At 40.5% G+C, this 20,252-nt stretch overlaps 1 protein-coding gene across 1 annotated transcript in view; it reads right to left on the bottom strand.

The window, feature by feature from the left end:
- DMD (dystrophin) overlaps window positions 1-20,252 on the bottom strand; it is a 637,032-nt gene that overhangs the window by 234,717 nt on the left and 382,063 nt on the right. The window contains exon 11 of the mRNA XM_077745468.1: window positions 5,826-5,904. Coding sequence (XP_077601594.1) covers window positions 5,826-5,904 — 79 coding nt within the window. The remainder of the gene's footprint in view (window positions 1-5,825; window positions 5,905-20,252) is intronic.

The raw sequence follows: 20,252 nt of genomic DNA, 5'->3' as shown, positions 1-20,252 counted from the left end.
GGAGAATATTTACCTCATCTTCTTTTTGATATAAAACATAATTCACTCTGTAAGTGATTTTATTGAACATCTACCAAATACAGATACCATGTTAGGTGCTGGAGAATATAAAACCATCCTTCCTTGCAGAGATTAGGGTTTACTCACTGATTATTTATCCTTTCGCCAATGACACAAATAACTATTGAGCTCTTACAATAAAGAAAACACTGCTCTTAGATCCATGAAAAATATCTTCAGGAAGGAGAGAAACTAGTTACATACAATTAAATAGAAGAGAATGAATGATACTTTTGTGCCTAGTTTCACTCTCATACGCAGATAAGAAGTTATACTGTTAAACTGATAGTAACAAAGACACTAATGCAAACGCTGACAGCAGTCACTTATATATCACTGTGTGCTAGGTGCTACTCTATACACTTTACATATATATCTAATATATATATAAATATATATATTAACTATTTGATCCTCACTATAACCCTTATAAGATAATATTACCATACTTTGTTGAATTCAGAACTTCACTGGACATTATATACATTCTGATTTCAGGGCTTTTATAACTTGGTGGGAGNCAGAGTATCTGACTAGTACTTGAACCTAGTCAGCTTAGTTCCAGAGTCTTAATCAGTACCCCAAGGGAGACAACACTTGGCCCAGGGGCATCGAGAGAAGAATTCAGGCTCTGTAAATCAACTGAGTACGGCCCAGACCGAGAGAAACAAAAGACAGAAGTCTGTGGCAGTGTCAGGTGAACTAGACGATCGCTGGCCTGAGTGTCGTAAATGGTTAAGGCAGTGTGAGATACGGCTTGCAAGTGCAGACACTGGGGTCCAGTCCCACCGTGTGTGTGACCTTGGTGATGTCATTTTATCTTTCTGCACCTATTCTCTCATCTGTAAAAATAAGGATGGGGTGGCGTATTTCACTGCCTTTCAGATTCCTTTTGACTGCAACCCACAGAAGCCAAGTACCTTCCATTTTGTTGAAGCGCACACGTATGCACGTGTGCGCACACGTACCCCCACCCCTAACAGAGACCAAAGTGTCAAAACAATACTTAACCTTGCTTATGCTATGTACTCTGATATTTTCTAATCTCCTCCATTCCATTAAAAAATTGTTGGTTGCAAGTCATTAAACTGATTTCGGTATTCACTAATGAGTACTACGAAAACAACTCAGATAGATTGTCCCTTAGCCTCTCTCCAGTTAGGAAAGTCCACAGCATACAGGACGCCTGGGGTGGGGGCGGGCGCCAGAAACCTCAGGAAAGAGAAAGTTGACCCTTTTGCCTTATAAATAACTCATTTTCTTTTTAATTGGATTGTGTTCTTACTACCTTCAGCAGAAAGTTCTCATTATTAAACCATTTGGCAAATACCACTTTAGGGCAAAGATTCCTATACCACGTTTCATGGCATGTTTAGTGAGAAATTAATTGGTATGCCTGAAAAAGCCTTCCATCGTCACGGAAGGAGGGAGAAGAGCTACTGACTTTTCCTCCTCTCTTAGCATTTCCATGTATATTCAAGGCTGCAACAATTCTAACAAAAAACTTTCTTATCTTTATAAGCTAGTGTTTCTCCAAACTTATTGCTCACAAAACTATTTTTTCAAGGAAGAGTTATTAACATCATACAGAACGTTACTGTTCTGAGGAACATGGCTTGGAAAAACGCTACTCTGGGGAATTTTGCGACTGGTAAAATTTTAAAATTCCAGTTAGTTAACATAGAGCGTAATATTAGTTTCAGGCGCACAATATAGTGATTCAACACTTACATACAGCATCCGGTTCTCACCACAAGTGCACTCCTTAATCCCCATCACCTATTTTACCCATCTCCCCCATCCACCTCCCCTCTGGTAACCAGCAGTTTGTTCTCTACAGTTAAGAGTCTGTTTCTTGAACTTTCTCTCTCTCTCTCTCTCTCTCTCTTTTTCCCCCTCTGCTTGTTTATTTTGTTTCTCCTAGCATAATACTCTCTAGCTCTATCCATGTGGTTGCAAATGGTATGATTTCACAGAACTGGTGAAATATTAAGAAAACTCTAAGTTCTTTTCACTGTTACAGAAAGATTTCTACCTTTATTCAAATATATAGTTATCCTTGGTTATGTAAAATTTAGAACAGAAGCTCAGAGAACTGAGAAAATTGACACACAAAAAGAGCTTAAATTCTTTTTCTAAAAGGTTTTAAATTCTTGAAGATGCAGGATGGACAACTTACAGAGTATTATGCCAATAAATACTAGANCACATAGGGGGTAGAGATTACTTAAGATCTTTTTTTTAAAAAGTGGTAGAATATTAAAGCTGGAATTAAAGGCAAGCTAGTATCTAGCAATGGATAAGGGTCATATTTTTACAATGTTTTTCTCTTCTCATTTCTCTCAGATCTAAGATAAAAGAAACAACTTCTTTAACAAGTAGAGATTGGGCCACCAAGAAGAAACACTGAATACTTTTCTTGAGTAAAAGCCTTCCTCTCTCTATTGATAAAAAACAAAGACAGCTGGTAATGTAATTTTCAAAGGGGAATGTGTGTGTGTGTGTGTGTGTGTGTGAGAGAGAGAGAGAGAGAGAGAGAGACAGAGACAGAGAGAGAGACAGAGAGAGATGGACAGAGAAGGAGAGAAATGGAGAGGGAGAATAAGAGAGACAGGGATGGTGAGCATGTTTAGGGGTACAATTATTGCCTCATCTTCCTTTCTCAATTTCTAAGTCTCAAAGACTTAGTATTATTATTATTCCTAGTAACCTGGAAGCCAATTAAACATCAATTCAAATTCATTTACTATGATCTTAGTGGTATCTTTTTCAAACATATTTTTTCTTAAATTTATTTCTAGGAGACAGAGAGACAGCGTGAGCAGGGGAGGGTCAGAGAGAGAGGGAGACACAGAATCCGAAGCAGGCTCCAGGCTCTGAGCCGGCAGTCAGCACAGAGCCCGACGCGGGGCTCGAACCCACGAACCGCGAGATCGTGACCTAAGCGAAAGTCGGACGCTTATCCAACTAAGCCACCCAGGTGCCCCTTCAAACATATTTTTATTAGTTTTAGGGGAAAAACTGTTTTGCTTTCACTGAAAACAATGTAATGGCAAGTAAATGACTTGGGAAATGCCCTGCCTCAAATATGGGTTTGATGGGGCACCCAGTTTCTGGAGATTTCTAGTTGTCAGTGTGGCAGCACATAGCAAAAGCCTTACAAATGTAAACATCCTTTTACAGAGCAGTTCTGTAGGAATTTATCTTGTAGGGAGGATCGGAGATGTTTACAAAGGTGTGTAAAGGATGTTAGTCACAATGCTGGATAGAACAGTGAGAAATCTGAAATAATTTTACTATTGAGTAATTGAGAATTGTCTTGGTAAATCTGGTACAGCCAGACAAGAGAATACTGCCCAGCCATTTAAAAAATTACTCTGTGGAGTAATATTTAAGCACACACAAATATTTTTATTATAGTTCTAAGGGAAAAAATCAGNGAATAAAAAAAAAAAAAAAAAAAAAAGACAGGGGCGCCTGGGTGGCTCAGTCGGTTAAGTGTCCAACTCTTGATCTCAGCTCAGGTCTTGATCTCAGGGTCGTGAGTTTGAAAAATAAAAAATAAAATAAAAATAAAAAAGGACAACACAAAGCAACAGCCTTCAATTAGTCTTTTGTTTCACAGTCCTATTTCTCAAATATCCCTTAAACTGAACTGGTAGTGTCTGCTATCCATAGTCGAATCTTCTAAGCGTATCTTGATATTCCACATGAGTAAGAAATTGGTGGCTTCTGGGGCTGGCTCCATTTAAGCAGGGAAAGCAATGTCTTTATGAGCATCTGTGCCTACTAGCCTGACCTTTCTGGAAGCAGGCATTGGTGTGATACTGTTTAAAAAGTGTTAAGGATGCTCCACCTGGCTCTTCCAAGTCCTTCCCTCACAGCTCAGAGACTGTGGATGACGTTCTACTCGCAGAGAGTCATTCCTCAGGCTTATGGCTTTTCACCCTATTAAAATGCAAATAACCCAGGAGAAGTACACATTAAACTTTACCTGTCACCTGGGTTAAATAACATATCATTTTCTGAGAAGAGGTTTTAATGGGGAAGAAAAGGGAATGTGGGTGGGGCAGGGAGAGAGAAAAAGGGATGAATAAATACAAAGGATGTTTGAGGAGTAATGAATATTCATAATAGTAATATTTTTGTTTATGGCTTATGAGTCACTTACAAATATGTTATTGCATTTAATCTCAATGAAATCGAAGAGAATGGCAGTCACCAAGGCTACTTAAGCAGACCAGAGATTTGGAAAAATACAGAAGATAAAATCTGTACACTTCGTAATTATGCTAGAGGCATTCCTAGAAGCCACAATCCCACTTAATTGTGTAAGCTCCTTTAACTTGCCCCTGCTTCTTTGGGCCCTTCCTAAGCATGTGTAATACTGTCCAGATAATGACTGCATGCACAGAGTAAGGTTAGACCCAGTCAAGAAAGTAAGACAACTTCTTACTTAGTACATTATGTGTGTGTAACAAAAAGACAGGACCGCCACCTTCTAGGAACTTTTGTTCAAAAAGACAATAGCCCAATGGAGACACAATGAAAGCATCCAGTCAAATACTTGAAAATGTGAGCAAAGATATTTTTCCTAACCTATGGAAAATGGAAGGGAAAGGAAAGGAAAGGACCAGAAAATGGCAATAAAAGAAGGCAGCAGAGGATGAAGGGAGATCATCCAGAATCCCTTCCTGTCTATAAAATACATAAACTAAGTAAATAACAGTCCAGTGTGTCAGTTAAAGCAGACTCTGGAGCCCACTTGGTTTTGAATCCTGGCTCTGTCAGTCAGTCTCCGTGGGACCGCGTGCCTCAACTTTCCCATCTTTAAAATGGGTATAATTATGGTATCTACCTTAAGGGGTGGTAATGAGGATTAAATTAGTTCATATTTGTAACATTGCCAGGTGCAAAGTAATTGCCTTAAAATGATGATGAAGCCCTTATACATACTCATGTATGAGAAGAAATATGCCAAAGTGTTAACAGATGTTAACTCCATGTGGGAGCAGTATGGTTTTTTAAATAGAAAAAAAATCCTCAAAATACACATTTTTGTAATCAAAGAAAGAGGCGTAGAAATTAATAACATGAATCAGAGGAAAACAGAGCTTGACAATGTCATATGTAATGGTATATTAATGGGAAGGTCCAATAGTAAACCCTCAGTTAACTAAGGCTGTTCCTCTTAGTATTTATTTTAAAACATGTATTTATCAATAATACATATGGGTAGTATAATTAATGATACAAATATAATTAATATAAAATTAAAAATAGGAAAACTAAAAGAAGAAGGAATAGTGGTCAGGGATAAAAGAGCGGTAAGAATGATTAGGGAAAGGAAACATAATAGGGAGTGTTTCCAACTTGGAGGCAGGAAGTATTTAATGAATTATGTAGAGCTAAAGAATTACAGATTCCTAGTAACACATATTGAATTATCCTATCATAATTATACAGCATCATAATTATCAGCTTATGAAGTGAACTGCTATAAGCAGAACTAAAGACTCAAAAATATTACCAAAGTTAGCACTTGAGCACATATCGCAGGAAACAATTATGCATTAGCTGAAGCCTGGGCAAAATGATCTAATCAGTCCTCCTCTCCTAATCCTCTGAATTTTCCCACCAAGGTGTATTTCAGGATGATTTATGCCTCCAGTGCACTTGGCAGAGATGATGGTAATTCGGCTCTTCATTCCTTGCTACCAAGATGCAATGAAGACATTAAACAATGAAAGGTGACAGTGACTTACTGGAAAGGAAGTGCTGGGACGCGGGGCCAAAATCCCGGTGGGCTTCGTGCAGCTGCCTGATGCGGTCCTCAACAGCCACCTGGGAGGAAGAGGAGAGAAATGATGTCCTCTCATCAGATATAATGAGGAGCAATGAAAATGATGTACCCTCTTTGGTCAGATCTTTTGGGCCCGGAAAGCTGGAACATTAAAGTAGCAATTTATAACCCCATTTTTAAAACAGATTTTTTAATGTTTAGTTATTTTGAGAGAGAGAGAGCGAGAGAGAGCATGAGTGTGCGTGTGTGCGCGAGGAGGGGAGGGGCAGAGAGAGAGGGAGAGAGAGAATCCCAAGTAGCCTCCATGCAGTCAGAGCAGAGCTTGATCTTACAACCATGAGACCATGGCCTGAACCAAAATCAAGAGTGCGATGCTTAACTGACTGAGCCACCCAGGCGCTCCTATAGCCCCCCGAGAGCCATTTTTATCAAACCAACGCCAAACAAAAAAAATTTGCTTTCTTGGTAATGTTAAAATGAGATTTTTTCACACTCTGCTCACTGGCAGACACCAATGAACTCCTGCTCCCGTGAGCATCACAAGTGCCACCTCTAAAACTTTCATGCCAAGATTAGAGAGGTTGTCATTCCTTCATATACTAGATAAGGATTTCAGGAATGGCATATATTTTGTCTTAGTCTATTGTTTTTGACTAATGTTTTTGGGAGTCCTTTTGATAGTTAATGGATCATTGAGAATTAACGAGTAACCAACAGTTGATTAATACTTAAGCATCAAAGAAGTAGAGGCAAGGCTTAAATACAGGGTAATTACAAAGGAGATAATGAGATCAAAGACATTTTCAGATTTCAGTTTTTAGACGACTTGAAAATTACTGCGAAGTAGATCCTTAGGTGGCATGAAATAAAAATTACCATTCTTTTTTTTCTATTAGGTTCTTCTATAATATATTGACAGTGTCCTGATAGTTTAGTGAAATCCATCCTGGGAAGGGAAAAAACGGAGAAATGATGGGTGAAATGCATTCTGCAGACCAGGTATTAGAGGTGGCCCCAGGCTTCATCAATCTGGATCTTAATTTGGTTCAGAACAGCCCATGGTCAACAAGGGGTGGGTCAGCTTTTGCCCAGAGCCAGCAAAGCTCGAATGGGTTCAGTCCTACCGTGTGGTTAATTCCCAAGGGATAAAACAGATATTAAACAAGATCAGAAATGTGGCTCAAGTGGTCTGGTCTAAAGCCGACTCCAGTCTCGCAATATCAGTCAAGGGCCTAACAGATTCAGAACAATCTTCTTTTTTCACTTCCTCCTAGCCTTGCCCATCTTTACTTGGAACAAATATTTGGAAAAGCACGTGGAGTTCCAAAAAGTGCAGTATTTGCTTCACTGTTGCACACACAAAAGTGTGAGGAGCATTTCAAAGCTACCTTCCTGGCCCTGTGACCCTGTGCTATCTGCCACACTCAACCGGCCTGTCCACAATATTCCATCCAGTTTAACACTTGTGTGACTTGTTCTTGTTGCTGCTCCTCTCTGGAGCTCTCTCCTTCCCCTTCACTTCTGGCTCCAGTCTTTTATATGTTTCTACGCCTACTTTCCAACCCCCAGGACAGAAGGGATTGCTTCCTTGGCATCCTCAAGGCTCATAGTTTCTACTTGGAGAATTTCTGTCATACCGTCTGTTGTAGCTGCAGGGACAGGAGTTGTCTCCTGCAATGCCATGTGAACTCTCTGACAGCGGGACTAGTCCCTGCTTATCCCTCCTCCCCTCCCCACCCTCCTGCAGGATGCACTGAACCCTGCACACAGTAAGTGGGTAACAAATGTTTAACGACTAGTTGACCAAACCAATGTGTACGTGTGACAGAGAGACACAGAGACAGAGAGATATGGGAGAGCAAACAAGAGTGTGCACTGACACTGCCTGCACGCTTCATGTGCCTGGGTATGTATATAGCATTCTAGTGTTAACTTTCCTCATCAGTAAAACGGGATAACAAGATGACCTATCTCACAGACTTTTCTGTGAGAAATAGCTAAGACATGTGCAATGTTGGGCCCAGTTTCTTTCACATAGTAATTACTCAATAAATGTTAGCAGCTAATGTTACTGTTGCTGTTATGATGACTATATGGAGAGGAATAGGTTATCATGGGCAAGGCAATACAAAAGACACAAAGATGGCTGATACTTATTAAGCGTTCTGTTCTTGACAATACGAATTAACTTACTTAATTTTCACAGTAACTCGGTGGAAGTAATACTACCTGGGTGTGCCTGAGTAGCTCAGCCGGTTACGCGTCCGACCCTTGATTTCAGCTCGGGTCATGATCTCATGGTATGTGGGTGCAAGCCCTGCATCTGCACTGTCAGTGCAGAGCCTACTTGGGATTCCTTCCCTCCCTTTTTCTCTGCCCCTCCTCTGTGTACTATCTCTTCCTCTCTTTCAAAAATAAATAAATAAACATTAAAAATGAAGTAATATTATCTGCCCACTTCACTGAAGTAGAAACTGACCCATGAGTGGTTAAAATATAACAACAACAACAACAACACAATTTATCTAAATTTAAATAGTAAATTGGCAGAGCCAACATTCAAACTCATTCAGTCCAGCTCTTGCTCTTTAACTGCTAAAGTTGAAAAGTATTTGAGACATTTAATATGCAGCTGGCTTTTCAGTTTACAGGCTGCAGAACAGCTCGAGTGTATGTATCTATGAGAGTTTAGCTGTTGGTATCTGTTATGACCCAAAGCAAGGTCAGTGCCTGGTCATGAAGAATGTGATGCCATGAGATTCCAGAGAACACAGGCAAATGAATGTTTAGAAGGACATCATTATTTCTCAATGCAGAGTGGGTCATTTCATGAACAAATGAATCAAGAGATACCTGTGAAAGTTCGGAAGTGGGGAAGAGTGGATGAGGAGGCCACATAGGAGTGGACAGTGACCAGAGATCTTTTCATGTCCTGAGAAAGCAATCCCATGGGGAACATGTGGTAAAGGAGCATGACTGTGTCACAGGCCCTGTCCCCTGGCAGTAATGTTAGTAGATTCATAATGGGAGACAGAATCTGAGTCCATTAGAGGCCACTCATCTCTGAAGGTCCCTTTCTTCTTCTCTAAGGTGAACTCCACAGGTAATTTCCAGGGTATACCTGATATTGTCAAGAAATTAAAAGGAGACAGAAGTGAAGTCCCATTCCTACAACTCAAAGGTAAGAAAATGCATGAGAGAGACTGAAATTAAAAGTGTGTCATGTAATGAAATGAAAACTTCAGGAAACAGTCTTAACGTAACTAAAGAATTAAGCATAAAGTATCTCTTTTCACAAATTATCCTTGGAGAAAGGTACTGCATGGATTGAATGCACAATTGAATAAACAAAGGCATCATTTTAAGAAAGAGAAAAAACTTGAAGGCACACTGTAGCTACCTAAGAACAAAGGCACTTTATTCTGTGAGCAATTAGGCAAGGAAATGAAATTTGATAAACTTTTGAAACAATAACCTCCATGCATTAGACCTTTCTAACTGGCTGTGTTTTTAAGCACTATCAAGTACTATATACAGACTAGGAAGCAAACGCCACAAATTATACACTAGTATTTTGCATTCTGGCACAATTCATTTTTTTAAATGTTTATTTATTTATTGTGTGAGAGAAAGAGAGACAGAGACAGAAAGAGTGAGTATGGAAGGCGCAGAGTGAGAGGAAGATACAGGGATTCCCAAGGAGGCTCCAGGCTATCAGCTCAGAGTCCAATGCGGGGCTCGAACCCATGAACCATGAAATCACAACCTAAGCAGAAACCAAGAGTCAGACACTTAACCTGACTGAGCCACCCAGGCACCACACAATTCATTCTTTACTCGGTTAATTGCCTGTTCACTGGACAAATATTTGTTAATACTAAAAGAGACACACAAGGAGCAAATGCTATAGTCTTGGATCTCTGGAAGCAGAAAGGCTGGGAGGGGAGGAGGAGGGATGAGCTGAGGAAAGGCCTGGGCCAGAACATGGCTGTTGCAGAGGGTGGAGAGGTACGGCGAGCCACATATCATGGCAGCAGAGATGGAAATCAAGGCTCCAAAGGTCAGGATTTTCCTGGCAAGGCCATGGGAACCAGGGAGGATGTTGGTGCAGTGCCTCAGGATTTGAGAAAGCAGCTCAGGTTTAGGCAGGTAAGTGGGTCAGAGATGCTAAAACAGATTAGAGAGGGACCTGGGGGCCGAGACCAGGTGGAGGCTGTTGGAATCACCTAGGTGTGGGGTGACAGGTGCTGGAAGGAAGACCCTGAATGAGAGGGAAGGCAGATAGGGAGGTATCTGGACAGAAGGAAGAACTGGTTAATTTTGGCGTTGGAGCTTCATTTCTGAAGAAGCAAAGAGAATATGTGTATTTCCGGTGTTTTGGATTGGGAGACTGAGGATATTGCTGATGGAAAGACGGCCATTTCAAAGGGAAGGAATGGCATATGGCTGTAGAAATTCACATGGAACATGATGCACTGGCCCTCACAGTGAGATATTTACTGGAGAGGTCACGAATGGCCAGGGGAAGATGAGAAATTTGTCTCATTCATTAAAAGAAGAAATGGCAAGTGAGAATAAAAGGGGTCCGGGGTAGGAGTGAGCATTATAAGGTGAGCAAGGAAGAAAGAGCCAGAGGAATTTAATTAGAGTTATTGAAAGAGATAGGAAGAACCCAATTTCTTCTGAATTAATAGGCAATACCTCTGTTTCCTTTTATGAAAAGAAATACAAGTATAACATCTTTTGGGAAGCATACATCCTGTATCTACAAGACAGATCGTAGATAGATGAGAGATCATGAAAACTTAGAACTGGAAGAATCCTTATCTATTGATACACAAGGCTCTATTCTTTAGAGCTCTCCCAGATGGGCAAAAAACTGCCATCTGCTCCTTAAATACTCAGAATCCAGTTTGCAGTATTCCTCAGTGAAAGCATGTCAGAAGAAATTAGAAAAGGTCTTTTTTTTTTTAAAAAATACATGCTCTGTGAGGACAGGGACACATCTTTCTTTTCCTCCTATATCCCTGGTGGCTAGCACCATCCCTGGCATATAGCTGGTAGTCTAATTATTAGTTGAATGAATTCATGTACAGTTTATTCAAGAATTGTCACCCTAACAACTCTATTTTGCACATAGAATTCTCTATCATGAGATTCCCAGCACAACTGTTGGAAAGACTTCCCCTCCCTTCCTTCTTTTTCCCTCCTCCTTTTTTTTAAAGTTTATTTATTTTAAGAGAGAGAAACAGAGAGAGAGAGAGAGAGAGAGAGAGAGAGAGGATGTGCATGTGAATGGGGGAGGGACAGAGAGAGAGAGAGAGAGAGAGAGGGAGAGAAAGAGAATCCCAAGCAGGCTCCACGCTGTCAGTGCAGAGCCTGACGTGGGCTTGATCCCACGAACTGTGAGATGAAGACCTAAGTCAAAATCAAGATTCGGATGCTTAGCTGACTGAGCCATGTAGGTGCCCCTCTTTCCTTTCTTCTTGATGATCAAAGTATAAAAAAGAAAAGTAGAAAACCATTTAGATTTATTGGGCCTACAACTAAGAGCTCAAATCTCCTGCCTATTTATTTGTTTTATTCTAATTTTTAAACAATCATATTTGAGAGCTAATGAGGACTCTGTTATTTTCCTTTGCTTTCTCATTTCAGATGAGTTCTGTAGGCAGAGAGTTCTTTCATGCCATTAAGAAATGTTTCTTCATCCATTCAGAAGATACAGGAATGCATACTTGCCCGTGAAGATAGAGACTTTGATTATCTTATTCGTAGTTTAGCCTAGTGCCTAATACCTAGGAGATGGTCAATAAATATTTGATAAATGTGATGAATGAAAATACTTCTTGAGTTCCTGTCATCTGTTATGTTAGTATGGTAGACTAGAGACCAACACCAAGTCATTCAACTAAATTAATGGTAACACATTCTATTCCCAGCTGTGACTGTTTCCCAAAGTTTAGTCCATTCTTCTGTGTGTTCTGAAGGATACCCTAATTTCATTTCGGTCCAAAATTTCTTTAAATAAGTCCAAAAGAGAAGAAAGAAAAAGGAGAGAGAACAGCATCATAGCTTCTAGAAATGATTTCAAGTAAATTTATCTAAATGCAAATGTTACTAAGCTTTATTTCCACTTCTCAAGGGCTTCTACTTTTTCTTTCGACCTGTTAATTACCTTCAAATTTTCATCTTCACGAGGTTTCAGGAGAGCTAAGGGGTCCCTCTTGATGTGCCAATACACTGCTAAACAATAGATTACTTCCTAGTGTCCAAGCGTTCTTACTGGCACTATATGCATAAGTCATGTTTACTCCAGTCTTGGGAAAAGATGTAACTAGGCATGTACATTTGGATTTTCTGGCTCTCCATTTGTCTAGACCTTTGATAAATATCCATGGGCATGCAAGAACCAGTCTTCACACCTACACTAATGAGCCCATAAAAAAAAAAACCCTCACAACCCTCTGGTGGTGCTGTGATGATCGTGAATAAACCATGTACATGCACGCAAATGGCTCTCTACAGTCTATTCACGAGTTTTTGTCCTGAAATTCTGCAGTTTGTACAGTTTTCTGTATGCATGTGTTTGTCTTGGGAAGGCCTTCCTAATTCATGCTGACTTCCAGATCCTTACTTGTAATACTCATAAATACATGCCTAAACATTATCTTGTAAACTCTGAGATTTATTACAGTGTCCATTGAATTCCTTTTAACTTGTCGGTTAAAACCCATTGCTCAAAGCCTTGCTGGTTAAAACCCATTGTTCAAACTGTGATTTATTTTGAGTTGTGACTGAAGAAAATGCTCTCAGACAAGGTTTGGAATGAGAGCTTGTGATAGGTACAGTACACCGGCAAAACCAGCTGGGCTTGTTAAATGCAATGATTGGCTGAATTCTCTTTTCCTTGAATTTATTTATGTGTTTTCTTTTTTTTAAACTTTTTTTTTTTAACGCTTATTTATTTTTGAGACAGAGAGACACAGAGCACGAGCTGGGGAGGGCAGAGAGAGAGGGAGACACAGAATCTAAAAGAGGCTCCAGGCTCTGACCTGTCAGCACAGAGCCCGATGAGGGGCTCGAACCCATGGACCGTGAGATCATGACCTGAGCCGAAGTTGGACGCTTAACGAACTGAGCCACCCAGGTGCCCCTATTTGTTTTCTTGACATTGAGATACTTACGAGTTAAAAAGAGTTTCTTGCATTCGACTTCAAAATAGTTCATAGGAAAGCAGCCTCTGCTAACAGAGCGCTCACTCTGAGTAGGAGCATAATAAGTAGTTGATTTTATATGATTTATAGCATGGATGCTAATGTGTTCCATCTGAGTCCATCATGAATCCATCAGGAATCCACTTCTCTTTATGTTCCTCTCTGATAGCCATTCTCCCCCTCCTATTTTATATTTCTGTGTTGATTCCTTTCTTCCTTGATCTTTCTCTTTTTTTAAAATTTTAGATAGAGAATGCTCACAAACATAAATTGGGGAGGGGTGGAGGGGAGGAGGGGAGAAAGAGAGAGAGAGACAGATAGACAGAGAAACAGAGAAACAGAGACAGAGAGAGACAGAGAGAGAGAGAGAGAGAGAGAATATCCCAAGCAGGCTCCACACTCAGCACAGACCCTGACTTGGGGCCAGATCCCACGACTCTGGGATCATGACCTGAGCCAAAATCAACCCACTAAACTACCCAGGCACACCTCTTCTTTCTTAATCTTTGACTGCTTTTCTTATTCTCTGGTTTCCTTTTGTTCTCTCTTCCACTCACCTTTCCACCTCCCACAAGCCCTTCCCAATTGTGGGCTGTGTTTTACACAACCTACCAGAAAAGCACAGAGACTCCCAAACAGAACCTAAAAGGATGTAGCTGTGCACCTGTGCCAGACACGTGAGGCGTTATGTCACTGGGAGCCTAGCCTAGATCCAGGTGAAGGGCGGCACAATTTGCCATCCACCAATGTGCATAAGGATTACTTAAAGTCATTATGATTTTTTAAATGTTTGTTTATTTTTGAGAGAGAGTCCATGAGAGAAAGAGACAAAGAGCAACAGAAGGGCAGAGAGACACAGAGGATTTGAAGCAGGCTCCTTGCTGGTAGCAGAGACTTCCAAGTAGGGCTCAAAGTCATGAACTGCAAGATCATGACCTGAGCTAAAGTCCGATGCTTCATGGACTGAGCCACCCAGGCGCCCCTACATTCATTATTTTTAAGAAACAGTAGGCACTGTGGAAGCTTCGAAACCAGTAGAAGTTACCCTTTTGTAGGAGACATTTACATTTTTGCATCGTAAGGGTGTCTCCTGCTCTTTACCAGGAAGAGGAGTAGGACTAAATCTCTAGGAACCCTTATCCATGGAGAAAGCAAAATTTAAATCTTCAGAAGAACCTTAGTCTTGATTACTGTGCTGTTCTTGGCAACTTCCCATAACTGCACCCCCCAACACCCCAACATCTTTCTTTTGTCCTTAGCTCCCAGTTGTATTTAAGGTAGTGGCTTTGAGCCATTTTGGTGAGTTACTCAATTTTCCTGGGTCTCTCCCATGCATACATGTTATTTAACTTCTGTGTGCTTTTATCCTGTTCATCTGCCTTTTATCACAGGAGGTCTCCACCAAGAACCTAGAATGAGAGAGGGAACATTCTTTTTCCTCCCCTGCACAGCCCATCGCTTCTCCAGGAACATTATTCTCCCTAATTCTGATGAACATCTCCATCCACCAGGGAGCGTGGGAGGACAAACACCAAGCTGTCTGTCCATGGTTAAGCCTTTAGCTTTCACCTCGCCGATTTCTCAAATGCACCTTGCAAGTGCGTCTATTGGATTTCAGGCTTGTGCTACTGTCTCGTTCTGTGATAATGGAATCAGGTTATATCAACATTAAGTTGACTTCATAGACCCAAGTACCTTGAGGGTATCATTAATTTTAATTTAAAAAAGCAGCAATCAACCTCCTATCCTGCTTCATTTGTCAAAATCTTTAGTTTTGGTTGCATCTGTAGACTGTTGTGATAAAAATGAGATAGGAAAGGAAGAGACCATAAGAAGCATTTCTTCTGCCACCCCCCCCCCTTTTTTTTTTGGTCTCAAAGAGATAAAAGTTGAATTATTCTGCTTGGCTGATGTAACTTGATGCAGATTTTATCTTAAAAATTAGGTTCCCTTTTAAAAGCTTTCCTAATGTATCTCATGATATACAGCAGGGACTGAAGTCAAGTGGCTCGCACCTTGCTACACCATTACATTAAATCATTTATGTATCAGCCTCGGCTATTGATTCTTGAGCTTGTATTTATTCTACATTTGGAAGATATCATTCTCACAGGAATTTCCCGAGGCCATTGGCGCATTCCGTTCTAGGGGCATTTTGGGCCCTAAGTAGCATAATGCTCGCATGGTAATTACATAACCATCTCTCCGGGTATTAGAACCCAGGAGTGTTCCCAAGGACCAGAAGTGGCAATTTGAAATAATCATCAAGGGACTATATCAGAACTGGTATCGTCTGGAAAAAAAAGATTCAACATATATAGCTGTTAGCAAATTCATGCTAAAATATGAAATCAGGAGAAGAAATGAAAAAAATATACAACACCAGTAATTATACTTTTTTTTTGTTTCTTTCATGACAAAACCCTTCTAGTTTGGGCAATGATATACTTGTAGATTTTCAGTTTGTTCTACTAGTCACCTTTATAATAATGTCTGGGAGGAAAGATTTGCTCAAATATGCACACAACAATCCTTAACCAAGGAAATCCACATTCCTTAAATCCCAAGCTATCTGCAGCATTTCCAAAGCTTCCTGACCTTGACTCCCTTCACCGTGAGTTTGACCGTGGATCCAAGAACCTTGTGTGCCAGGAGCNGCAGAGCCACTGAAAAGCGCCTTTCTCTTCCCTCACTGATGCAGAGCTGCCAAACCGGGATCACGTCTTTCTTTACAAATCAATAAACCGGAAGATCTCATCTACTGCACTTGCAAATTCTACAACATTCAGTCCTTCTCTCCCCTTTGCATATCAGAAAACACGGCCCAAGTTAAATAAAGAAGTACACTTTATGCTTCTTAACGAAGGAGAGAGGATGGTGCAACGCTCCTCTGTTGTTTCTTGGTGCGGATTTATCATAACTGGAGGTAAAGTGGACATGTACGCACTCCCTGGAGTCTCTAGTCTCACCGCCTGGCCTTCTTTACACTCTTCGGGCTTAGCTTCCCCCACCCCCCCACCTCTCTCCCTGCCTCCCTCCTGCTTCACCACCCCNAAATTCTTTCCTGAACTACTGTGGATATTTTCACTTCAAATCTAAACTAAAGCTGTTTTTTTTTCTTTTTTTAATGTGGCTTTACATGGTGAAGAAAACTACAGAGGGAACAAAAAAACCCTCAAAAATACAATGTGATCTTTTATAGGAGAAACAAAAGATCGAATTTCTAGGTCATCACGGAAGTAGGTATACTTCCGTGAGCAATAATCTGAAGTACTTTATGAGATTCTTCTTTTCACCAAAGCAAGAAATCCTACAATCCAACAGGATAACTGACTGTACCTTGACTTGCTTTTTAATCCTCAAGTGAAACCAAGACAGTAAAGTGTAATAAAAATGCATATAGCCCCAGGCTTTGTGCCTTAGCAAAGAGAGAAAAAATAAGCTTCTTGACTTAATATGTCTACTGTGAATAATCAGCCACTGCATTTTGGGATCTTGCTTTATAATCTTAACGTAGAACAGTGAACTCCATGTTCATGTTGTGACAGGAATAAAGGACTTATTCTCTTTCTTTAAAAAAAAAAAAAAAAGATTTCCCCTGTTTCCCCAACCAGATACATGTGTCAACTTAAAAGAAATGAAACCAGGGGCTGAAATCTTTTGAGCTTTATTAATACATTTTCTGCATTTTCCCTGAAGTTGTCAATAAAGTGTGGGCGAGGTAAGAGAGGGGCCCTAGGCTGTGCAATGATGTGGCTAACATTCGCTCTGGAGGCCTTCGCAGCCCTCCCCAAGCACTGGCTCTCAGCTGATTAATAAACATTCCTGGGAAGATCAATGATTGCTTATAACAGGCTTCTAGTACCACAGCTGTGAATGTTTGCATTTAAGAGCAACTTTAATTAAATAATTAAGCAATTAATTACTCAAATACTTATTGAGCACTTATAAGACACTTTGTTAGGAGAGGGAGGAGAAAAAAATAAATAAAAAACCAAGGAGCCTATTTTTAATGAATTCATGGATTAGATATTTACAAATAGGCATATTGAAACTGCATGGGCAAGATTTTAATGTACCACAGTCATTCCCCAACTTGACCGTGTGTCACCACTACCTGACTAAAAAACAGATTCTTACCTCTTCTCTAAAATTTTTAAGTTTACTTATTTTGAGAGAGAGAGAGAGAGACAGTGCACACTCACACATGTGTGCAAGTAATGGAGGGGTAGAGAGAGAGGGAGAGAGAGAGAATCCCAAATAGGTTCTGAGTGAAGCCCAAGGCGGGGTTGGACCTCACCAATCGTGAGATCATGACCTGAGCTGAGATTAAGAGTCAGACACTTAACTGACTGAGCCACCCAGGTGCCCCTTTTCTAGCATTTCTGACTTAGTCCATTTGGGACTGGGTTTGAGAATCCATACCTTCCTTTAAAGCTCCACCAAAGACTCTGACATATAGCCTGTTTTGGGAGCCACTGGTAGAGTGGAAAGGCCACCAGTTCTATGGGTCAGTAAGAGCTGAGTTAGAATCCCTTACTAGCTACTAGACCTTCACCATCTCGTCTAACCTCAGTTTCTTAATCTGTGAATAGAAGTACTGAGTAACAGCGACGGTGACAACAGTAATGAGAGCTAACATTATGGAGCCTTCGCTATGTTCCAAGTGCTGTGTTTCTGTTTTTTAGTTAGACTTCATTTAAGCCTCTCCTATCAGAAAATAAACTTGATGAGAGCTGGGCCTGGTTTATTTCATTCACCTCTGTAGCCCCAGGATCCAAGTCAGGATCCATCTTGTAGTAGGCAGCCAATTACACATTTGAAGGAATGAACACCCCAATGAGAAACAACCATTTCAAAGGCAAAGAAACTGATGTACAGATAATGGGATGTTGTAAAGTGTGCGCTTGGAGAATCCACTTCCTGGCACTCAGTAGGTACTCACTCCTTTTCCTGGCAACTGTCCTAAAAGACAGCTACTGGGTTACAGACTGTGTGGATCATATTACTGAAGGAGGTTGCTTTTAAGTTGGCCTTCAAAGTTGGGTAAGATTTTGATGGGCAAAAACAGATGAAAGGTTCTATGTGGCAAGAGCAGAATGAACAAATTTTTTGGCAACGGTAAAAAATGTAAGACTGGAAATGGAGCTGGGAGTCAAACAAGAACGGTACTTGTCTGTCAGGTATAAGAAGAGAGACTGTCATTTATGGGAAGGTTTTAAAATATTTTTAAAAATAATTATTTTAAAATTTCCATCATTTTTAGGGGTGCCTGTGTGGCTCAGTCGGTTAAGCATCTGACCCTTGATTTTGGCTCAGGTCATGATCTCATGGTGTGTGAGTTCAAGCCCTGCATCAGGCTCTGCATTGACAGTGTAGTGCCTGCTTGGGATTCTCTGTCTCCCTCTTTCTCTGCCCCTCCCCTGAACATGCACACACACTCTCTCTCTCTCTCTCTCAAAATAAAGAAACCTGAAAAAAAACAAAACTTCCATCATTTTTACTGCACTCACATGGCAACAAGATTCAAGAAAAACAAACAAAATCTTTAAAAACCGAGTCTCCCTTTTTACCACATCTTTCTGGCCATATTGCTTCCCATCCTGGTCGCAACTACAAGTAACGTTTTCATCTTTTACATTACTTTTTTTAAAAACAATATCACGATCAGAGTGGTGTTTTAGGATGAACTGAAGCCCAGAAAAAGTGTAGAAAGGATCGGCCGCCAGGAAAAAAAACAAAAAACAGAAAACAGGAGATGGTATGATAGATCATAATGGATTCAATGTAAGGGTACCAGAAATAAGGAGGAGTCCAGGAGATTGCAGACTTTCACCCTAGGTGACAAGCACATGTGTCTCAATTGGGAGGGACCACCAGTGTGTTGGGGCATAGTTCAATATGACAAACCAAAGAAGTCAATCAAGAGGGGTTGAACAAAGACTAGACTGAATGATGGAAAAGTTACAAAGGGGGTGGCAGTGAATTCTCCTCAAAGCCCCTCTTATCATTCATCCTGATGTCACCAAGATTTCTGCATGGGCAGAAATATTGTCTGTATTTGTTTAGTCAAATACTGTATTTGACTAAACAAGACTACATGTAAAACGTGTAACAGCATCTCCTACAAAGTAAGCACTGAGTAGATGGGAGCTGTTGCTTGTCTGGGTTAAAAGGTGTGGGCCAGAGCAGAATAGGGGTTGGGGATGAATTTGGCAGACACACCCCTGTGGAAAGTTCCAGATCTAGCTTACCTCTTTTATAATAAATACACAAGTTGGCCAGTTGGGGATAGCTAGGTGATTTCTATCTTTTAGAAAAGCCTAAACAAGTCTACAGTGGAGAGCATGAGAGATGAGCTCAAGAATCAATTATTCCACAAGCACTTCCAAGTGCTGGTATAGACACTGTATGGTGTGTTCATCTTGTGGAAGGTGGCGAAGACAGGGCATGAGACACTCCCGCTCTCAAGAACCTGTGTCTTCTGGGAAGAACACTGCACATAGGAGAAATGCAAGAAACTCTTTAAGTGCGGGTCTCTGGGTTACTGACCAATAAGCACATTTCTAATTTCTAGAAGTGAGAAAGCCATGAGGCCTAGAACAATCTGGAAGACTCCACAAAGGAGGTGACACACCCTAGATCAACCGAGAGTCTTTGTAGCTTAGCATCTCACGTCCACTGAGGAATATTTTTTTGAACAGGCATTTTGTATACCATGAGTGACATCATCTTACTGGATTAGAGATTCTCCAGGTTTCAAAGAGTATTGCTTATACAGTTGCATTTTTCTTTTATTTTGGTAACCAAACACTTCATCATCCACCTCCCTTCTTGCATTTGTTTGCAAAGAGCTTTCGAGATATACTGATCAGAATGGTTTGTTTTCTTGTCTTTTTTCCCCACTGTGTCACAATTGATTTCTTTATGGCTTTGTGAATATAGATGGTTGGATATAAAGCATTTAATGATTCTGTGTTTAGGTAAAACTAGTGGATTTTACACAAGTAAAGAGCTGGTATCATTACCGTTCCTACTTGAAAATGATCTTACTGCACCGATAACAAACTTTCTTCTGGACTTTTCCTAAAGCAATGTTAAACCTCACTCATAGAACTTTGAACATCTAGTCCTTGATCTAGGATTGAACAGACATTTCACATCTTCGAAAAAAG

The sequence above is a fragment of the Crocuta crocuta genome, unplaced genomic scaffold, assembly GCF_008692635.1.
Source record: "Crocuta crocuta isolate KB4526 unplaced genomic scaffold, BGI_CrCroc_1.0 scaffold598, whole genome shotgun sequence".
NCBI classification, from domain to species: Eukaryota; Metazoa; Chordata; class Mammalia; order Carnivora; family Hyaenidae; genus Crocuta; species Crocuta crocuta.
This window is presented reverse-complemented; position numbering and strand designations above follow the sequence as displayed.